Below are 19,228 nucleotides of genomic sequence, written 5' to 3'. Positions count from 1 at the left end.
CATTTAACAGAGCAGTTCAAATAGCTGCTAATCTGAAATAGCATTGGCTTGAATTGATTCTTCAAAATATTTTCATGTCAATTTTTAATACAATTTTCTTTTGTGCGGACGTCTTTCATTGAATTACAGTAATTGGAACTCTTTTAATGGTGCTTTAATATTTGTGCATCCTACAGCTGTAGTTGTGTCTTTCTCAGTGAATCTGATCTGTGCAGCTGTTTAATATTCATTTATTCTGGGAACATTCAGTAACGAGTCTGACACTAGGGATTTGCTCTTTTTCAGGCAAAGAAGAAAGAGCTAGCTAGGAGAGACGACATTGAGGACGGAGACAGTATGATCTCTTCTGCCACATCTGATACTGGAAGTTCAAAAAGGAAAAGGTATGCATTTTTGTTTTTCCTACAGACATCTTTTTGTTGCTCCTTTCATTTGTCATATAGAAGAACATTAAAACATCTATGTTTAAGACTTCATATATGAATTCTAAAACCATGAAACGTATCTCATTTATCAGTTATAATTAATTGTTTTATTTTTCCATACTGACATTTTCTTACTAATATGTAAATATATAGCTGTCAGGAATATTTATACTTCAGTTTCTTAAAATGTATGATGCTGACATTTTACATAATTACAGTATGTAATACTATGTGTGTTTCTCACTTAAGATTTAGTATTTTCAGTCCAAATAGTACTCTGTAAGTTCTTGTGATTTGTTATTACACGTTATCTGTAACTAGCAATTATGTTGCTCCTCTTCCCTTGTTTTCCTCACCCATGACTCTCCTTTTTACTATTGGTTAGTAATTTCCGAATGAAAAATAAATTGATTTTAAAAATATATTTTCAGTTTTCACATTTTATTGTTAATCTTAAATCCTGTTGCAAGATATGGGTTTTTGATTGGGGAAAACTCCCTGGGATACTGGATTTTTTTTTTTTTATCTGATCAGGACAGATCAAGTATAGTTTCACCATGAAAGTTACAGTGGGCCACCTCTCCCTTCCTTCTGATCTCACATTCCCCAAGTACTCTATCAGGAATCATCATGGCCAAGGAGGACGTAAATAGACCAAATGTAAGAGAATAGGATGATTATGGCAGGTGGTAGAGTATTAAAATTTGTGTACATAAAACACAACAAAACAAAACACTAGACATAGTGCTCTGAAAGCATTATAAATGCCCACTAAGATCGTAGGTTTAAAAATATCATGTTTGAAAGATAGATTCTAACCCATCCATTCTTCCTCATAACAGTGAAATTTGTTGGTGTAAACTGAGATTCAGGTCCCTCCATTGTTGCTCCAGCCTGTTACTATCAACTTTCCAGGTTCTGAGTTTGCTGTTATGCTAGGGAGAGGGACTGGAAAAAAGCGAAACCAGATCAGAGCCATCAAAACAAGAAATTCTTGTATTAGCATGATTATATAATTATAGCAGCATCCTCCATGTTTTCTGGATTGCAGTCATCAATCAAAGATAGAAACTTCTCTGCCAAAAGACCAGTAACTGAGCCATATAGGAGGTGGTACAATTTGGTGATACCATTGGGGGAAAAGAGATCCTGAAAGGTAGCTGAGTGATCAGAGAGAGAGAATAAAGTGCCAAATAAAGATCAGCAAGGAACAGACCACAAAAATTGCAAGTCTATGTAACTTGTAGAATCAGTGCATACTGCTGACACAAGCAAATTAAATTGTCCTTCATGCCCTAAAATCATGTATTGCATTGGATCCTCTTATACAAGAGAATATTAAAATCCTTTAAAAAATAATCTAAGAATTAATCGAAAAGAAAACGAGTAGGGCTGTTAGAATGATGAAATACAGTAGAGTGAAGAAAGTCAATTGTTTTTGTTGCTGCGCTAAAGATATAGTTGTACAAATGAATTTTGATTTGTAAATGCAATCATTAAAACTACATCCCAGTGGATGAAAAATCGATAAAGTGAATAGAATAAACTGAAAATTCAGTTAGTGGAGGTGAAAAGCTTTGAGGAATTCCAAAGGATAGCAAATACAGTGAAGGGCCTGAGTAAAACATATCCTGACATCCTGAAGGAGGCTGATGGTGTACGCAGCTTGTTAATGAGGGAATTCTTTTGAGTGTCCCTTTCAATGTGCAAATGCATGACCCAAACCTTGAGTGTGGATCAGTATGTTGCTATTTCTGCCTTGTAATTTTTTCCCCTCATTAACTTTTATCAGACCCAACATTAAAAATGGAACTGGGAAGAATGCAATCATAGAAATGTAGGGACCTCAAGAGTTTGTCTAGTCTGTGTTGACTCTGTCCATGGCTACTTAAGAGAATCTCCAACTGAATCTCCTGCCAGTGAAGAAATTTAAAATGCACTTGCTGATTTTTAATTTGTATAGCTAAGAAACCCTTTTTCTTTCTCCATCACATTGTGATTTATGTCGTATTACATCTGTTTTCTGGTTTGGGTTTTTTTAATTGCTTGTAATGGTGGTGTCTGCTGTTCCCAAGTGCATCATGAAATAGCCGATTCATCTCACAAGAGTGTCCTGGCAAGCATAGATTTTTTTTTTAAATGCATAAAATGATTTAATTGGAGAGGAACTAAATGTTGAAATGTCTGTGCTGCAGCAATCTTGGAGAATGTTCTGTGTACCACAGCCTATTGGCCTATGAAAACAATTCAGAAGCTACTTTCTATTAATTTGTAGAATTATCCTTCTTTATATTTTATCCTTGTGATACAGTATATGTTGTGAGAAATGTGGAAAGATTCTTACAAGTGGAGAAAAGTCATAAGTCCCCTTGATGCTCTGTATATAGTACATTTTGCCAGTGAACCAGTCATTTAGGGCTAAATTTTTAAAAAATTGCCTCAGTTTTTGAGTGTCCAGCTTCAGAAGCTTAGGCTTGATATTGTTTTTTTTCTCCAGGGTGGTAAGTATTCACAGATCTCATTGACTTGAGCACCTCTGAAAACCAAGCTCAAGGTTTGTGAAGTTGAACACCCCAAAATTGAGGAACTCAGAATTAGAGGCCACTTTTAAAAAAAAATTTAGGTCTTACAAATGAAACTTACTTCATCTAGGCACAAGAGTTTATGAAATAAGATGATGCGTCCACCCATTCATTCTTTTTGTCTAATAGGTAAGTGCAGTCATAGAGGTTATAGGTTTGAAAATGCAGAGTCTGACTCCATAATTTGAGGAATATTCAGAGTAAGGCAGCATCCTTCATGAAAATAGTGATTTGTTTCATGCTGGGGAAACTTTTTTATCTCAAAGTGGAGCCAAAGGAAGACGATAGGTGGTGTTTTAAAATTAGCTGTCTAGCTCACCTAGCGTTGCACTTACCTATGGACCCAAATTCTCTGGTCCTACTATCATCATTCTGTAACTGTTTTTAAAATTGGCGTGCACACATTTCTAGCATGGTGGTGGTCTTTATACACAGGTACTATGTTTTTTTAAAAAATTGCATTCAGTGTATCTTGCAGCAAAAAGAAAAAGGCTGTTCTGGTGTGGGTGAGAAAAAATAACTTTTTTTCCCCTTTTTTACCCAACAGTAAAAAGAATATAAAGAAGCAGCGAATGAAAATCTTATATAATGTTGTTCTTGAAGCTCGAGAGCCTGGCACAGGCAGAAGACTCTGTGATCTATTTATGGTTAAACCCTCCAAAAAGGACTATCCAGATTATTATAAAATCATCTTGGAGCCAATGGATTTAAAAATTATTGAGCATAACATCCGCAGTGATAAATACTCAGGGGAGGAGGCTATGATAGAAGATATGAGGCTAATGTTCCGAAATGCAAGGCACTATAATGAGGAAGGCTCACAGGTACTGTTTAGATTATCCAGGCACAGTTACCTTCGCGCTTCATTGCAGAAGGCAAAATTGTGTTAGAATTTTGTAACAGTCAATCTCTGGTTATTCCTTCCAGTGGTTACGCTAACAGTTACAGAATAAGCATATGCACCCCATCATAGCACTTGCTCTAAACCAGGAATACTACTACTTCTGTACAGATATATTTTTGTGTTTAAATATTGCTTCTGCCTGCAGATATATGCAGACATAAACACAGCACCTTCCATTTTAAATGTACGTCATTTAACTGTACAATTTATTTTTTCATCCTGTTAGCTGTGTTGGCTCTTACACTGCTAAGAAAGAGTTACCTGTTCTATTTTCTTCTAGTGCATAATAAACAGTTGTTTACTCAGTTCCCATAACTTACACCCTGTAAACCCATTGAAGGCAATTGGATTACATAGGGGTCACTAGGGACCTAATTTAATCTTCAGAATTTTTGTTACTGTGGGGTTATGTGTTGGATGTAAATAACTCAGTTTGGCTCTTAGATCTCAGCATGATTTTGCAGGGCTCGTAGGTGGAAATGGTATTTCAGCTACTCAAATGAACACATTTGATAAAGAAATTGATGAGAAAAGGTGAACATGCAATCCCACCATGTTATTTTTATAATCTTGTCAGAATGGAGATGCAGTTTAACTGCATAGTTTACATATGGCCATTATCTCCGTTATTAAATTAAATATTTATCTACTATGGTTAAATATATATTCTGCGAAGTGTATGCAAAAGAGAAATACAAATCCTTTAACAAAGTAATTACCTTGGATGAGTGAGCAGAAAGTGACAAAGAATTAAGTGGCTTTATTATTTATGGACCAAATCTTGAAGTCCATAGTCAGTCCTTAGTCAGGTAAAGCTGAGTCAACAGCTAGCAGAAGAAACATACATTCATACTCCATTGTTGACAACATTACCGATGGCAGTGAGAAGCTGGATACTCTGGCCTTTTGTGATCGGAAAAGAAATCATTGATGCCTTAAGAAAAGTAAAACACCACTGATATCTTACTATATGAGGGCAACTAGAATGCGTGGTGACTGGAGTAATATGGAAGATATGATTAATAAGGTGCATACCAATAGATGTTGTTTCTCACTAATGCCAAACATACTCTCTATATAGCTTACAAACATATTTCTGCTTGACAACCTGAAGTCATTAATACAGCCCATTGAGCTGGACAGCATAAGCAAATTTAAGAAGCAATACTGGTCTCTTGTTCTTAATCAGATCATTGAAATGTCTAATGTGGCAAGTGATGAACATGCATCTACATTTGCAAATAATTTGATTCTGTTTGATTAGCTATATTGGCAAAGAGGCATGAAACCTTATGACTGCAAGTTGCAACCTGAACTTCGCTTATTTACTTGTCCTGCAAATATATTTGCCTGATGACTACAGCAACAGCAGACTGTTAACAAACAAGATCTTTATATTCTTTCCAAGATGGCTTAACAGGATTTTGATCATAATGTAGAAATTGACAGTGATAATACTATACATTGGAAAGAACGGATGCAGTCTTTTGGGGATGCAGTCTCAAAAAAATTTGACTTATGAACAAGTAAAGAGGACAATCTAATATAATGCCTTTTTCTGAAATATCCCAGAGTTCTTTACAAAAATTACATATAGGAAGTATTTCATCCTTCACTGAAATACGGACACATTTGGGGTGGAATGAACCAGTTGTTTTAACAACATATTGCAACACTATACAATCATTCAAGAGTGGAAGCGAAGAATATTGTGCTCAACTGAAACTAAGGAGTTAACTCTTTTGTGTTAAGAGTTTTCTTGGTATACTCTATTACATTATCATAAGGAAACAAATAATCTAAATATTGTTTTATTATTTTTCTTTCAACACTTTAATGACTAATAGGTATATAATGATGCCCATATCCTAGAGAAGATTCTTAAAGAAAAAAAGAAAGAGCTGGGACCTCTTCCTGAAGATGATGATATCGCTTCCCCTAAACTAAAGCTAAGTAAGGCAGCCTTGTGGATTCCTACTTCTTGGTAAATGTTGATATGGAATAAAATGATACAGATTAACATTAAAATGGAAAACCATATTGCCATACATTCAAGGCAGGTTGCATAACTTGTGCCACTTCTGAATCCAATGTACACTAAACTGCAAAACTGAATTACATTTTCAATATCATCATAATTGCAGTGGATATTGGTATGTGTTTGTGCTGAAATTAAAATTAAGAGGTGGGGGGTGGGAAAGTCAGAATGAGAGAATCTATATGAAACAATTTTTCTGTACAGGCTAGGTTAGAATGAAGAAGAGAAATTCACAATAACTGGAATATACTTATTGGTATCATACCTCATTCATCTGATTGGAGATATAATAAGCATATGTAGTAAGCTTTGAAACATCAGAAAATGGTTCAGCAGCAGCTAAAGTGCAAACAGATTAAGGAACAGTGCCAGGAGCTAGAAGATCAGTTCTGTTTCCATAGACATCCTTTGTAACTTTGTCATTTACCTTCCTTGTGTCTCATTTTCCCATCTGTAAATTGGTGATATGATATATTACACAGGGGAGCTGAGGCTTAGTTCATTAATGGGTGTAAAGTGCTTTGTGATCCCCAAATGAAGAGTGTGATAAAATTGCAAAGTATTGTTATCACCTTGTTAGTGTTTCATGGGAATTTTTATGTGTTAAAATTAGCATAATATAAAGGTAAGTCAGTAGAATAAATATGTCCCCCTATTTATCAATTTTATAGTATGTTTAAAGAAGAATACTTTAAAAAATGTAACCAAAACACACAACACACCTCTTAGAAAATGCTTGCACCTACTGTTGTTATAAGTAGCACCTCTGGTTATTGTAAGGGAAAGAGATTAGAGAAAATATTTTTCTCTGATTTATTTTTTCAGTGTCTTTATGCATTTGATAACATGTTGTATATAATGATTTCTGGCTATGTTCTGCCACCTTTAATCGTATACTGAATAGTATCTTATTCTGTGAGTAGTTCTGCTGATTTTAATGGGACCACTCAAAGTAAGATACTATACAACATGAGTAAGGGTGGATCAGACCCTTAGTTTCCCCTGTTGTGTATTTGGGTTTTCCACAGCGCAACAAAGAGAAGTGAAACATCTTTAAGAGAAAATTATTGTAAATCCCCTTACAATGGCAGGGAAATTCAGCAGTAGGTGGTGTTCTTAGAACTATTTTTCACTCCTTTTTAAAAAAAAGTAACTGAGGAGATTTCAGGTTGGTGCTGCTCCTTTCATATGTGTGTGTGAAGTTCTAAACTGAGTAAATGAGCAAATTGCATAGAAGGGTATTTTTAAAAAAAGAAAAGCACACACGCCATATTGAAGCATCACTGAGGATAAAAATGCAAAACCACCAAGAAAGTATAGATATGGAAGAATCCAAGTGCAAAGACTATGTAGTGCTATAACAATTGATCCTGTATTAACAAATAGCTAATCTGATTGGTAGCCCCATTTGAAGGCATTATTTTACATTTTACCTATAATAATTCTACCTAGTTTAGCTTAAATCTGCTGTGTGAGGGGAAAACTCACAATAAGTGGGATTCTTAGGATGTGTCACGGCAGTTGGGAGTGTGCCTCTCAACCTGGTAGGGAGACTTGTGCTAGTTCGACTTGAGCTAGTGCACTAACAAGAGCTGTGTGGATGTTGCAGCACCGGCAGAGGCTCAGGCTAGGCACACCCCCAACTGCAGTGTAGACATACCCACATGTGAAAATCCCCATGAAGAAAGAATTTTAATGGCTTTGAAAAATCCACATGAAGAGAAGATTTTAATGCCTACTGAACTGAAGTGAGAATTTCACACAGTACTATTGTGTTGGCTTCCCTTATAGTCTTTAACTTTAGGCTGATGTGCAGTCTTGAATGTATTATTAGTGTTATTTTATACTTATGGAAGACAGGCTTCAAAAGTGTCAGATCCAGCACTCGTATGTTATACTAAATTGTCCACGGTGAAAACAGAGAAAACCATCTGAGAAAAGTAATTAGTAAGAGCTGATGGAATAGAAATGAAAAAATTGTATTTGTAAGTGGCATTGCTAATCTGGTAGGGTAATGGTGAACTAAGTTACCTGAGCCATAGAAAAGGAGTTTGTTAGGGAAGTAAGTGCACAAGGTTGACTGGTTTTTGTACATTTGTTGTTGTTTTTTGTCTGTCTAGGTAGAAAAAGTGGTATTTCCCCTAAGAAATCAAAATACATGACTCCAATGCAACAGAAACTGAATGAGGTGTATGAAGCAGTGAAGAACTACACAGATAAACGAGGCAGGCGATTAAGTGCCATCTTCCTGAGGCTTCCATCTCGATCAGAACTGCCTGACTATTATGTAACCATTAAAAAGCCAGTTGACATGGAAAAAATAAGAAGTCACATGATGGCCAACAAGTACCAGGACATCGATTCCATGGTAGAAGACTTTGTAATGATGTTCAATAATGCCTGCACTTATAATGAGCCAGAGTCTCTGATTTACAAAGATGCCCTTGTCCTACATAAAGTTTTGCTTGAAACTAGAAGAGACATAGAAGGAGATGAGGATTCTCATGTCCCCAATGTAACATTGCTGATCCAGGAACTTATCCATAACCTTTTTGTATCCGTAATGAGCCATCAGGATGATGAGGGCAGGTGTTATAGTGACTCCTTAGCTGAAATTCCTGCTGTTGATCCCAACTTCCCAAACAAACCACCTTTGACTTTTGATATTATCCGAAAGAATGTAGAAAATAATCGCTACAGGAGACTGGATTTGTTTCAAGAGCAGATGTTTGAGATGCTAGAGAGGGCAAGGAGGATGAACCGGTGAGTGAAACCATACATGTATCAAACCTTAGTCTTGTCAGTTTAATTTTGAGTCTTTCACTGGTCAAATAATTCCCATTTTAAAAGACATATTATCTTTCCTGTTAGTGTGCTAGGGAAAAAGCAACTTGCTTAGTTGGGTGCCATCACCTTCAGCAGAATTTAAGCTTTCATTTAAAGTTTGTAGCCCCTGTCTTTGAAGTTAACCCTGGCAAAGCAAGGTTAAAGCAATGCAGGGCTATCTTCCAAAGTTGAGGGAAGGCAAGCTCAGAAGAGGAGCTCAGCGGGCAGCCACACAGTGGTAAAAAGGAGACCATTCAGAGGTATAGAAAAGCAAGAAATGGGTTATTTTTGGGGGGAGATGTTGTGTAGAGCAGTGGTCTCCAAAGTGGGGTGCGCAAGAGGATCCTTGGGGGGGTGCGGCAAGAGGAGGTTTGGTTTTTTTTGCTTCGGCAGTTTGGGCGGGAGTCGGAGTGGCTTTTTTCTTTTTTGCTTTGGCAAAAATGGTAGAGCCGGCGCGGCAGGGGGTGCGTGCTCAAAATTTTTTTAATGATAGGGGTGCGCGATCAAAAAAGTTCGGAGACCACTGGTGTAGAGACATAGACTGTCATCTAACAATAAAGTAAATCATTTCATTGGGCTACTGCGTTTTTAAACTGAGTTAGTATATTTCTATAGAAGAAATTTTGGAGGGCTGTGCCAGAAGGTAAAAATGTATTTGACTGCAGAGTCAGCCTTTTCAGCCTCTGATCAAGATTACAATAAGTTCTGCTATATTAATTGCCTTTAGTAGATCTCCCATTTAGAGCAATCATTTCTATGCAAGGTTTCTTGAGATGTGCAAAAATATGCAGACATATAGCTTCCTGCTTTCCACTGGAGTGGGTCAAATAACATACTTGGAGATGTATGTTAAGGGCTCTTAAAAGAGGACAGTGATCAATTGTTCTCCATGTCCACTGAAGTAGGACAAGGAAAAATGGGATTAATCTGCAGCATGGGAGATTTAGGTTAGATATTAGAAAAACTTTCTAACTATAAGGGTAATTAAGCTCTGGAATAGGCTTTCAAGGTAGGTTGTGGAATCCCCACCATTGTAGGTTTTTAAGAATGGGTTGAACAAACACCTGTCAGAGATGATCTAGGTTTACTTGGTCCTTTCTCAGCACCGGGGGCTGAACTTGGTGACTTCTCGAGGTCCCTTCCAGCCCTACATTTCTATGATTCTGTATATAGGGAGGGTTTTCCTGCTGTAACTTTACTAGGAAAGAAGACATGTGGTGGTAATAAAATCTCTTATTTAAAAAGCAATTAAAAAGATCATCTGGCATGACAATGGGTGATGAGTACAATTACTCTTTTCAATTAAAGAAACAGCTTTTTAGTTTCTCAGAAGTCTCTCTTTCAAAAGCAGTAAAGTCCAGTTACAAAATACCTTCATTTTTGGCTGGTTGCCTGTGATTTCTCAGAATTTCAGTTGCACTATATGAGAATGCTTATCTGACTTATATGGAAATCAGCTTTTCTTTTTTGTTGTACTTGTACTTGTTATTGGAGAGACTGGCACATTATTTCTCTCTTCAGAGTACATGCAGTTTAGTCAGAGGGCATCTTTACGGATGACCTGCAACTGGATTTTAAAAAAATTTGTCCAGATGACACATTTTAGTTTTCCTAAACCTGAGAGAGGTGAAATGTTATAGCCATATGAAGACTTGGCAGTGTAGATCTCCAACCTGTCTTTTTTGCTCCCCCCTCCCCCCATTGTGATTCATAATAACTAAAATTTAAAAAGAAAAATCAAGCTTGCTCTGAATGTTCAGCGTCAGCAAAAGCAGCATTAACCCAAATATCTGTTCTTTTAAAAACAAAATAGTATTCTGATTACTCCATGCTGTTTTGATTGGAAGCTATTCTGTTGGGTAATAGAATATTGATCATTGTCCTATTTAAGAATAAGGAAACAAAACTGTACTAATCTCCCCACCTTAAAAACAGTTTGGCTGAATATACAGCAAATTCTTTCATTTAAAAACAACAAACTGCTGAATGATTTTAAACACTGAACAAACACAACACTAAATAGAAATACAAAATACCCATAATGCATCATTTTGTAAATTTTCCTTTTGTAAATACTCTTAAGAAGGCTGGATTAGGTTGCTAGTGCTTTGAAAGATCACTTTTTAAAGTGCCCTATAAACAGGCTACAAAGGTACTCTGATTATACTGTGGTGCAGGCCATATTATAAGTCCTAAATATCTTAATTGTGTAGAAGTATGTTGTTTAATTACTGGTTGAAAAGTAAAGCACAGATGTTTGGTGATTTTAAAAATTGGATAAACAAAAACTAATATTTTGTCTCTGATTTTTTTACTATAAAAGTTCTTTTAAAGACAACTAAGGGGAAATCTGCTTATTGCTAATAGAGCAGTATGTGCTGAATTTTCTGTCACTTTACCTCTTCGTTGAACAGAAGTTATCTGGTATACACTGAGTTTTTGTAATTTATCCTTAAATGTAACAGTTGATGAGTTTGTATTTAGAGTACTGTTTATTCCTGCATAAGATATATTGTCATGTTGTAATCTGTCTGTCATTTCCATGCAGGACTGATTCAGAGATTTATGAGGATGCTGTGGAACTTCAGCAGTTCTTTATTAAAATCCGTGATGAACTCTGCAAGAATGGAGAGATTCTTCTGTCACCAGCACTCAGCTACACCACCAAGCATCTTCACAATGATGTAGAAAAAGAAAAAAAGGAAAAGCTACCCAAAGAATTCGAAGAGGATAAACTCAAAAGAGAGGAAGAGAAGAGAGGTAATTTCATTTCCTTTCAAAACTACAAACAGTTGTCTTTTGTCATGCTTTCATTGCTGAGCTAGGCCTTCGCTGTTCCTGCTGGAGCAACTGTGTTACTGAGGAGGAACTAGCTTGCAGCAATGTGTGGGACAAGGGGGCCTTTGTAAAGGTCTTCTCTGTCACCCTCCTCCCATGCAGTCTCTGTGCTCTTCATGGCTTTAAAACAAGCTACGGGGAATGAATAAAGATGTCTTCAGGCTCCCTGCCACTAAGAGGGGAGGACGACTCCCCACTCTGCCTCTTTACTTGTCCCTTCAAATAAAGAGCAGGGGGTTGTCCTTTCCCCACAGCACTAAGATCAGTAGTGATCATCTTTATTCACTCCCTGCAGATGGGCTCAGTGCTACACGAGAGCAAGAGATGGTGGCTCTCGGTATAGAGGACAGGAGAGAGGCAACAGGGGTGACCTTTCTAAAGGTCAGTGAGTTCATTTTCACTTACATGGAGGCCTCGATAAAATATATCTGAAGATCTGGGCTCAGCTCTACAGCAGCAGGAGGGAGAAGCTAGGTGGAGCATAGATCATGCTCAAACCATACCTTGGAACTAGAATCCACTGGGTATGGTGTGGCACTCCTGCGTTACTCTCGGGGAGCATGATGGAGGGACCATCTTTTTGTTCTGTGTTTGTACAGCACAGTGGGGTCTTGATCCATGACTATGTGTGGTCCTGTGCACTACTGCAATACAAATAATAAATAAGAATGTGTCAGACATTGGCCTCATTCCCAGCTCTAGCTGGTCAACAAACTTTACTAATCTGCAATAGTGCTCCAACTTGCTGCTGTCTTTCTCTTTCCCTCATCCCACAGTAAGGAAGGTTTTACTTAAGTCACTAAACAAAGGTGTCGTGATTTAACTCATGGAGAGCCAGTGTATTGTAACAAGGTGCTGTTCTTAGAATCTCTCTTCTCTTCCTTAGATGGCTTTTAGTAATTTTTGTTTCCTTTTATGTTGAAATAAGAAGCTGAAAAGAGTGAAGATTCTGCTGCAGGAGCTGGTCTGTCGAGCTTACATCGGACTTACAGCCAGGATTGCAGCTTTAAGAACAGCATGTACCATGTTGGGGATTATGTCTATGTGGAACCTGCAGAAGCCAACCTGCAACCTCATATAGTCTGTATTGAGCGATTATGGGAAGATTCAGCTGGTAAGGAAAATAATGCAGTACAGCTTCTTAATATTGCTTGTTAAAACTTCCAGTTTAAGTTTTCCTTGTGTGGAGCCTTAATTATTCTGCTTACAGGGGTGGGTGGGTGTGTGTGTGTGTGTGTGTGTGTGTGCGTGTGCTGGGGAGCTTTTGGGAGTGCTAAATGTCCTGTATTTTTCACATTATAAACATCCTGTAGATAACACCCTCGCCTTCTGGTCTAGGAACGCTAGACATGGCTCCTTCCAGAACCCATCAGTGCTGCTTTTGAGTCAGCTAGGGAGGAACAGAAAGGTCTTGTCTAAACTAGAAAAAGTATCCATTGCTGATAACAGAGCCAGTGTTGAACATAGTTAAATTACAAGTGTACCACAGGACAAGCCAGCATCATTTCAGAACACGTGGTTAAATTCCAAAACAGTGTTAAATATGGCTTGTCCTGAACAAACTTACAATTGAATCATAGAACCAATTCAACCAAAACTCTTGCTTTTGGCAGAATACATGAGGATTGAGACTGAGAAGTTTTATGGTACTGTTAATACACTGGGCCAGTCTGCATACAATTTATTTTCTCTGATTTTGAGTAGTATCAGTGTCCATTAATGGTTTATAAGAAAACTGTGTAGTCACAGCTTGACTCCTGTCAAAAGTAAGGAGATGGCAAAACAGGAAAGGAGTTATTGTTAAAAATGTACATTACAATCTGTTATCCAAAGATCTGTGGGGGTGTCCCAAATTTTCAGATAGTCAGGAGTGATAGACTCACAGGCTTTTTCCTGTCCTTGAGCATAATTTTCAAGGCCTGCACAGTCAGAATTTATAGATTGCAGACTGGATTCTCCAAGGCTCTATGGCCTTAATTCTCCAAGGCTCACCTGGCTCAATGGCATTAATTTCTGTTGTGTTCTTCTGAGTCAAACATCCATAGGAGAAGCGAGCCAGTGAACTTCTTACATATCCAAACCTCACTTATCTGAAACAGTTGAGAAACATTGTCCTATTTTGGATCGGCGAGGTTTGGATGTACCAGGTATTGCTATATAACTGTTTGATTATTAACACAATCTACTGTTGTCTTTACTTCCTTGTGCAATAGAAAATATATCCTGTTTTTTGCTTTTAGGGGAAAAATGGTTGTATGGCTGCTGGTTTTATCGACCAAATGAAACATTCCATCTTGCAACACGAAAATTTCTGGAGAAGGAAGTTTTTAAGAGTGATTACTATAATAAAGTTCCAGTTAGCAAAATTTTAGGCAAATGTGTGGTAATGTTTGTTAAGGTGAGAGATTAAATGGACTAATTTGTTAAACTATTTACTGATTTGTGCACTATTTTTTAAAATAAGACTCAAGGACTCTCACAGTACCTGTATGAAATAACCTTTTCCCCCATCATGTCTTACTGCTTGATACATTGTGGTGCCTCTGTAGTAGAGAAAAAATGACATAAAGTTGCATTATTTGTTTCTCAGTGTCAGTTCAGCTATAGAAATCACATTACACATCATTATCAAATTTGTTGATGTTTTGAGAGATAAATAGGGAAATTGCAGGTAACGTCTTAAAATTTTCCTCAAAATTTTTAGCTTTAGTTTTTAGTGGAAGGAGGGCTGGATAGCTCGGAGGAATGGTAATGGGATATAGAGTTTCACCTCTACATCACAGTTTGATTCCACCCAGGTCAGTTGTGTTAAAAGTTCTTATGATCTGAATGCTTTTTGGCCTGTATAGAATGAATCAGCTCAGTCCAGTTCTTAGTGGATGTTTTGATTATGTAACTAACACAATCACTGTGACAATCCTTGTTGGTGTTATAATCCAAGATTAAGTGGGCATAGAACTTTCATTCCTCTCTCAACTCAGTGGTGGTCTTTCCTGCTCAGAGTTCAGACATACTGGCAAGTTAATGTTGGGAAAACAATTGCCTGTAATAATAATTATATCTGTTTGGTATAAGAAGTGGTATAATGTAATTCTCCTGAGCTGTCACCCTGGTACTTTGCATTGAATTTAACACGCACATTTAAAAAAAAAAAAAAAACCCAAAGAGAGACTTCGTGAATAGATTGTACTTCTGTGCCAGAACAAAAATCAGGCTGGTATATATAACCTCTGTCTCCATGCATGTTTCTGGAAAATTTCATCTGAAATGATCCCTTCTCTTCACTCAACAGGAGTATTTTAAATTATGTCCCGAAAACTTTAGAGATGAGGATGTCTACGTCTGTGAGTCTCGTTACTCTGCAAAGACAAAGTCTTTTAAGAAGATTAAACTGTGGACCATGCCCATTAGCTCTGTAAGGTTTGTCCCTCGAGATGTGCCCCTGCCTGTGGTCCGTGTCGCTTCTGTGTTTGCTAATACAGACAAAGTGGAAGATGAGAAACACACTGAAACCTTAGAGGATAATAAAGTGGGAGACAGTATCCTTAACCTTGAAAAGGTAGGCAAGATGATGATCTGGATATTCAATTGAACTGGATTTCAGATCAGAGATGATGAAAATGTGAACATTCATGTTTTAGGTTTCACATCCTTCCAAAAAGCTAAATCAGTAGAGAAATAAGAAATGACAATACATCTCACTTTAAAATGTGTAAAAAAAAAAAAAAAATTACATATATAATTTGTGTGTGCATACTCCATATAAATAATTGAAGCCTTGATTCAAATAAGTGTTAGCCCTGTTTGTGCCTTGACGATGTTAGCTACTGGCCACCTACGCTCTTAAACCTGTCATGTACGTGTTTTTTTTTTTTAATGAATTTTGAAGTTCTCAGATTTACCTCCGAATACATACTGTATTCAAATGCTGGACTAATCTGCGTTACAAGCTATCGTTTCTCTCATTGTGTCTGAAATTGTTTTTTTCTTTTCTTAACCACCTTTAAAAAAATTTCATCTACTTAAGTCTGTCCTAACGCTAGACAAATCAGTGAGACTGAAAAATCTATTTTTAACTCATCCCATTGCTGGTAGGTATTGCAGATATCCTTTATATTTAGTTTTTAGGTATCAAGTCTTCATTAAATAGAAATAGAATAGTAAGCATTACATGGTGGTATCATATGCTTCTCTGTGACATTTTATCATATGTCAAACATCGCTTATTTATAGTTGATACTTTGATGGTTTAAAATCATCTGACAGTCAGATACTTGGCATTCCTAGGGACTTTTTTCTTGCTAACATATTGAGAAAAAAGTTTTGTCTTTCATTTCTTCTATTTAGATTTACAGAGTGAGCCTATTGTACATTCTCTGTGCTCAGTCACATAATTTAAAAACAAAAAAAGGAACATGCTCACCACCCCCCCAAATAAAAGCTAGAGATGTATGTTCTGATTTATCAAATGATAAAACAAAGGAATAATCTTATCAAGGATCAAGATCACAAGGTCTGATCCTGCCATGTGTAGAGCGTCCCCTATGAGCTGCCAAGTACCCTTGGCTCCTTTTGACTTGAGGGTACAAAGGTCGTGATGTGAGTTTTGGATAGAAGAGTGGGAATTAAATAGGACAAACAGCATGAAATTTTTAAAAATATGCATTATGGTGGTAATTGTGATATTTAAGGTATTAACAGTGAATGCCTTCACCCTCAGTAATTTGACCAAATGCCTAATTTAGTTGCCCCGACCATGTCATCATGTTTACTAAAACAAAGTGAGGAATATTGTAGTTTTGCTTTAACCATACAAGATAGCTAATTAATGACTTTGATATCAATAAACCGACAAAGTGCCAATGGACCATCAAATTGATTATCTGGAAAAACAGCAACTTTTTATTAGGAATTGCAAAGCTAACCACTTTCATAGCCAGCAAGCTTGACTTTGCCTTTTAATTTTCAGATTTCAGGGCTTACATTTTTGGATGTTTGTGTATACTTTTTAACTTATTTTCAATAAAATTAAGATTCAATAAAACCTGTTTCCCTTTTACCTACTCCAGCACCTTTTTCCTTTTGTAATCAATTTTCCTAATCTCACCAGTTTTTTAATATATATGTTGATATAGGAGAAAGAAGATGTTCCAGTGGAAATGTCAAATGGAGAACCTGGTTGCCACTACTTTGAACAGCTCCGTTATAATGATATGTGGCTTAAGGTTGGGGATTGTGTCTTTATAAAATCACATGGCTTAGTGCGACCTCGGGTGGGCAGGTAGATAAATTTTCTTCTCTGTTTGTAAATTGTAGCTATAAAGTTAGCATAATTAGACAACTAAAATCCATCTGTTTTATAAAAGATTTTTATATTTTAAAAATGGAGAAAGGAGGATGAGGAACCATCTTCTTTATAAAAGAGTTTGGTACACATTCTTAATAGAATACTTGAGGTGGGAGCCTACCAGCCAAAAAGTAATATGGTGGATGCGCTGATTATTTTTCTTTCACCTATCCTCAGTCACAGTATAATTATCCTAATGTACGAAAAGGTGTCAGACTACTGTCAGATTGCACAGTGCTGCTTTAAAGCCTCTTAAAATTGAGAATGGAGCTTTAAGTGACAGTAATTAAGTAGCAGTAATAAATTATATAAATGAAATAAAGTGCTACTTAGCCAACATAATTACTATATTTTTCTCATTTTTAAGTGCACATAAAGTAAAGTTTTTGACTCTTTTAATGTAGTAATTTTTTAATGACAGCTTTCGTAACCATCTACTGTATGAAGTTAGCTCCTATAGGAGGGAAGTCCTTTCATTTCTTTATCAGAGGCTTGTTTTCTTTTTTAGAATTGAGAAGATGTGGGTACGGGATGGAGCTGCATATTTCTTTGGCCCAATCTTCATACACCCAGAAGAAACTGAACATGAACCAACTAAAATGTTCTACAAGAAGGAAGTGTTTTTGAGTAACCTAGAAGAGACCTGTCCAATGACCTGCATTCTGGGTAGTTATTTACAATTTTAAATGCAATTGGCTAATTCTCTTTTCTTGTATACTTTTTTTTTAGTCTAAGATTATAGCTGTGGGGGGGGGTCTATTCCCCCCTTCTTTGGGGGGGGGGGAACTATGTAGAGGGAAAGAATGGATAAATTACCCAAAGTTACTTTTTTAGGCTTCATACTATTCACCTTTAGGGCTTTTTGGAAGATCCTTCTCTTTGATGTTTTCCCACCATAACACAAATTATATTTATTTAAAAACAAAATACAGAGCCCCTATAACTAGGAAGCAGAAGACTATGAAGCCCACAGGGACTTCTTTATTCCAGTTTAATGTATCTGAAAAAGCAACTAGATACCATTATGATGTACTAGGACAAGGGTGGCGAACCTGAGCCTGAGAAGGAGCCAGAATTTACCAATGAGCATTGCCAAAGAGCCACGGTAATATGTCGGCAGCCCCTCATCTGCTACCCCACTCCAGCCCCCGCCATCCTGCCCACCATCAGCCCTGCCAATCAGTGCCTCCCCCTTGCTCCCCTCCCCTCCCGCCCGCCGCAATCAGCTGTTTTGCAGTGTGCAGGAGGCTCTGGTGGAGTGGGGGGAGGAGCGAGGGCATGGCAGGCTCGGGGGAAGGGGTAGGGGTCTTGGGGGAAGGGGTGGAGTGGGGGCAGGACCTGGGGCAGGGCAGGAGGTTGAGCAGTGAGCACCCACAGCACATTGGAAAGTTAGCATCTGTAGCTCCAGCCTCGGAGTCAGCGCCTATGCAAGGAGACGTATATTAACCTCTGAAGAGCCACATGCAGCTCCGGAGCCACAGGTTGGCCACCCCTGTATTAGGAGGTAGATGGAAATGGTCCCTTGACTAAGAAATGGGATCTTTAAACTCTTAGTAATTTATTTTGACTTTTTGGATATGTTTTTGCAGTGTTTGGGATGCAATATTAAATGCAGTTGAATGATAGTGATGACATTTTTTGTGACAGTATAGGACTTACTAGATTATTTAATTGCTCATTTCTAGGCTTTCTAAATACAGTGGAACTCTGATTATCCAATCTAATTGGGACCGGGGCCAGATCGGATAACTAAAAATCCAAATAAACCAGAGCCCTGCCGCCCATTCTCCATCTGTCCATTCCGGCTGGAGCCCCGCAGGTGGCTAGTGGTTCAGTTAATATGGAGAGCCAGATAATGGAGGCTCAAATAAATGGGGTTCTACTGCATTTGGTTCTTTTAAAAGCAAAACATTTTTTACCTCAGCTATCTTCTAACCAAGTTTTTGTTTTCAATTTCTCCTGTCCTTTTTTATTTTTGTAATGATTTCTGTTGTCTGTGTGTGAGTGCAGCGCTCCTCTGATAGATCATATGACTCTTAGGCCTGGTCTACACTAGGCGTTTATGTCGAATTTAGCGCCGTTACATCGAATTAACCCTGCACCCGTCCACACCACGAAGCTATTTAGTTCGACATAGAGGTCTCTTAAATTCGACTTCTGTACTCCTCCCCAACGAGGGGAGTAGCGGTAAATTCGAAATGGCCATATCGAATTAGGCTAGGCGTGGATGGAAATCGACGCTAATAGCTCCGGGAGCTATCCCACAGT

At 37.5% G+C, this 19,228-nt stretch overlaps 1 protein-coding gene across 19 annotated transcripts in view; it reads left to right on the top strand.

The window, feature by feature from the left end:
- The window catches only part of PBRM1 (polybromo 1), an 82,666-nt gene that overhangs the window by 41,550 nt on the left and 21,888 nt on the right, over nt 1-19,228 (top strand). For 10 of the 19 annotated variants that reach the window (XM_065407662.1, XM_065407661.1, XM_065407656.1 and 7 more), the window contains 10 exons: nt 286-383; nt 3,555-3,831; nt 5,759-5,864; nt 8,070-8,712; nt 11,324-11,535; nt 12,542-12,727; nt 13,854-14,011; nt 14,906-15,172; nt 16,749-16,894; nt 17,469-17,626. In XM_065407662.1, coding sequence (XP_065263734.1) covers nt 286-383; nt 3,555-3,831; nt 5,759-5,864; nt 8,070-8,712; nt 11,324-11,535; nt 12,542-12,727; nt 13,854-14,011; nt 14,906-15,172; nt 16,749-16,894; nt 17,469-17,626 — 2,251 coding nt within the window. Of the gene's footprint in view, nt 1-285; nt 384-585; nt 602-2,070; nt 2,098-3,552; nt 3,832-5,758; nt 5,865-8,069; nt 8,713-11,323; nt 11,536-12,541; nt 12,728-13,249; nt 13,252-13,853; nt 14,012-14,905; nt 15,173-16,748; nt 16,895-17,468; nt 17,627-19,228 lie in introns of all 19 variants that reach the window. The other 9 variants (XM_065407670.1, XM_065407665.1, XM_065407663.1 and 6 more) reach the window with 5 other exon arrangements.

Source organism: Emys orbicularis, chromosome 7 (assembly GCF_028017835.1).
Source record: "Emys orbicularis isolate rEmyOrb1 chromosome 7, rEmyOrb1.hap1, whole genome shotgun sequence".
In the NCBI taxonomy this organism is placed as follows: Eukaryota; Metazoa; Chordata; order Testudines; family Emydidae; genus Emys; species Emys orbicularis.
The sequence above is the reverse complement of the archived record's forward strand: the minus strand, read 5'-3'. Positions and strand labels throughout refer to the sequence as shown.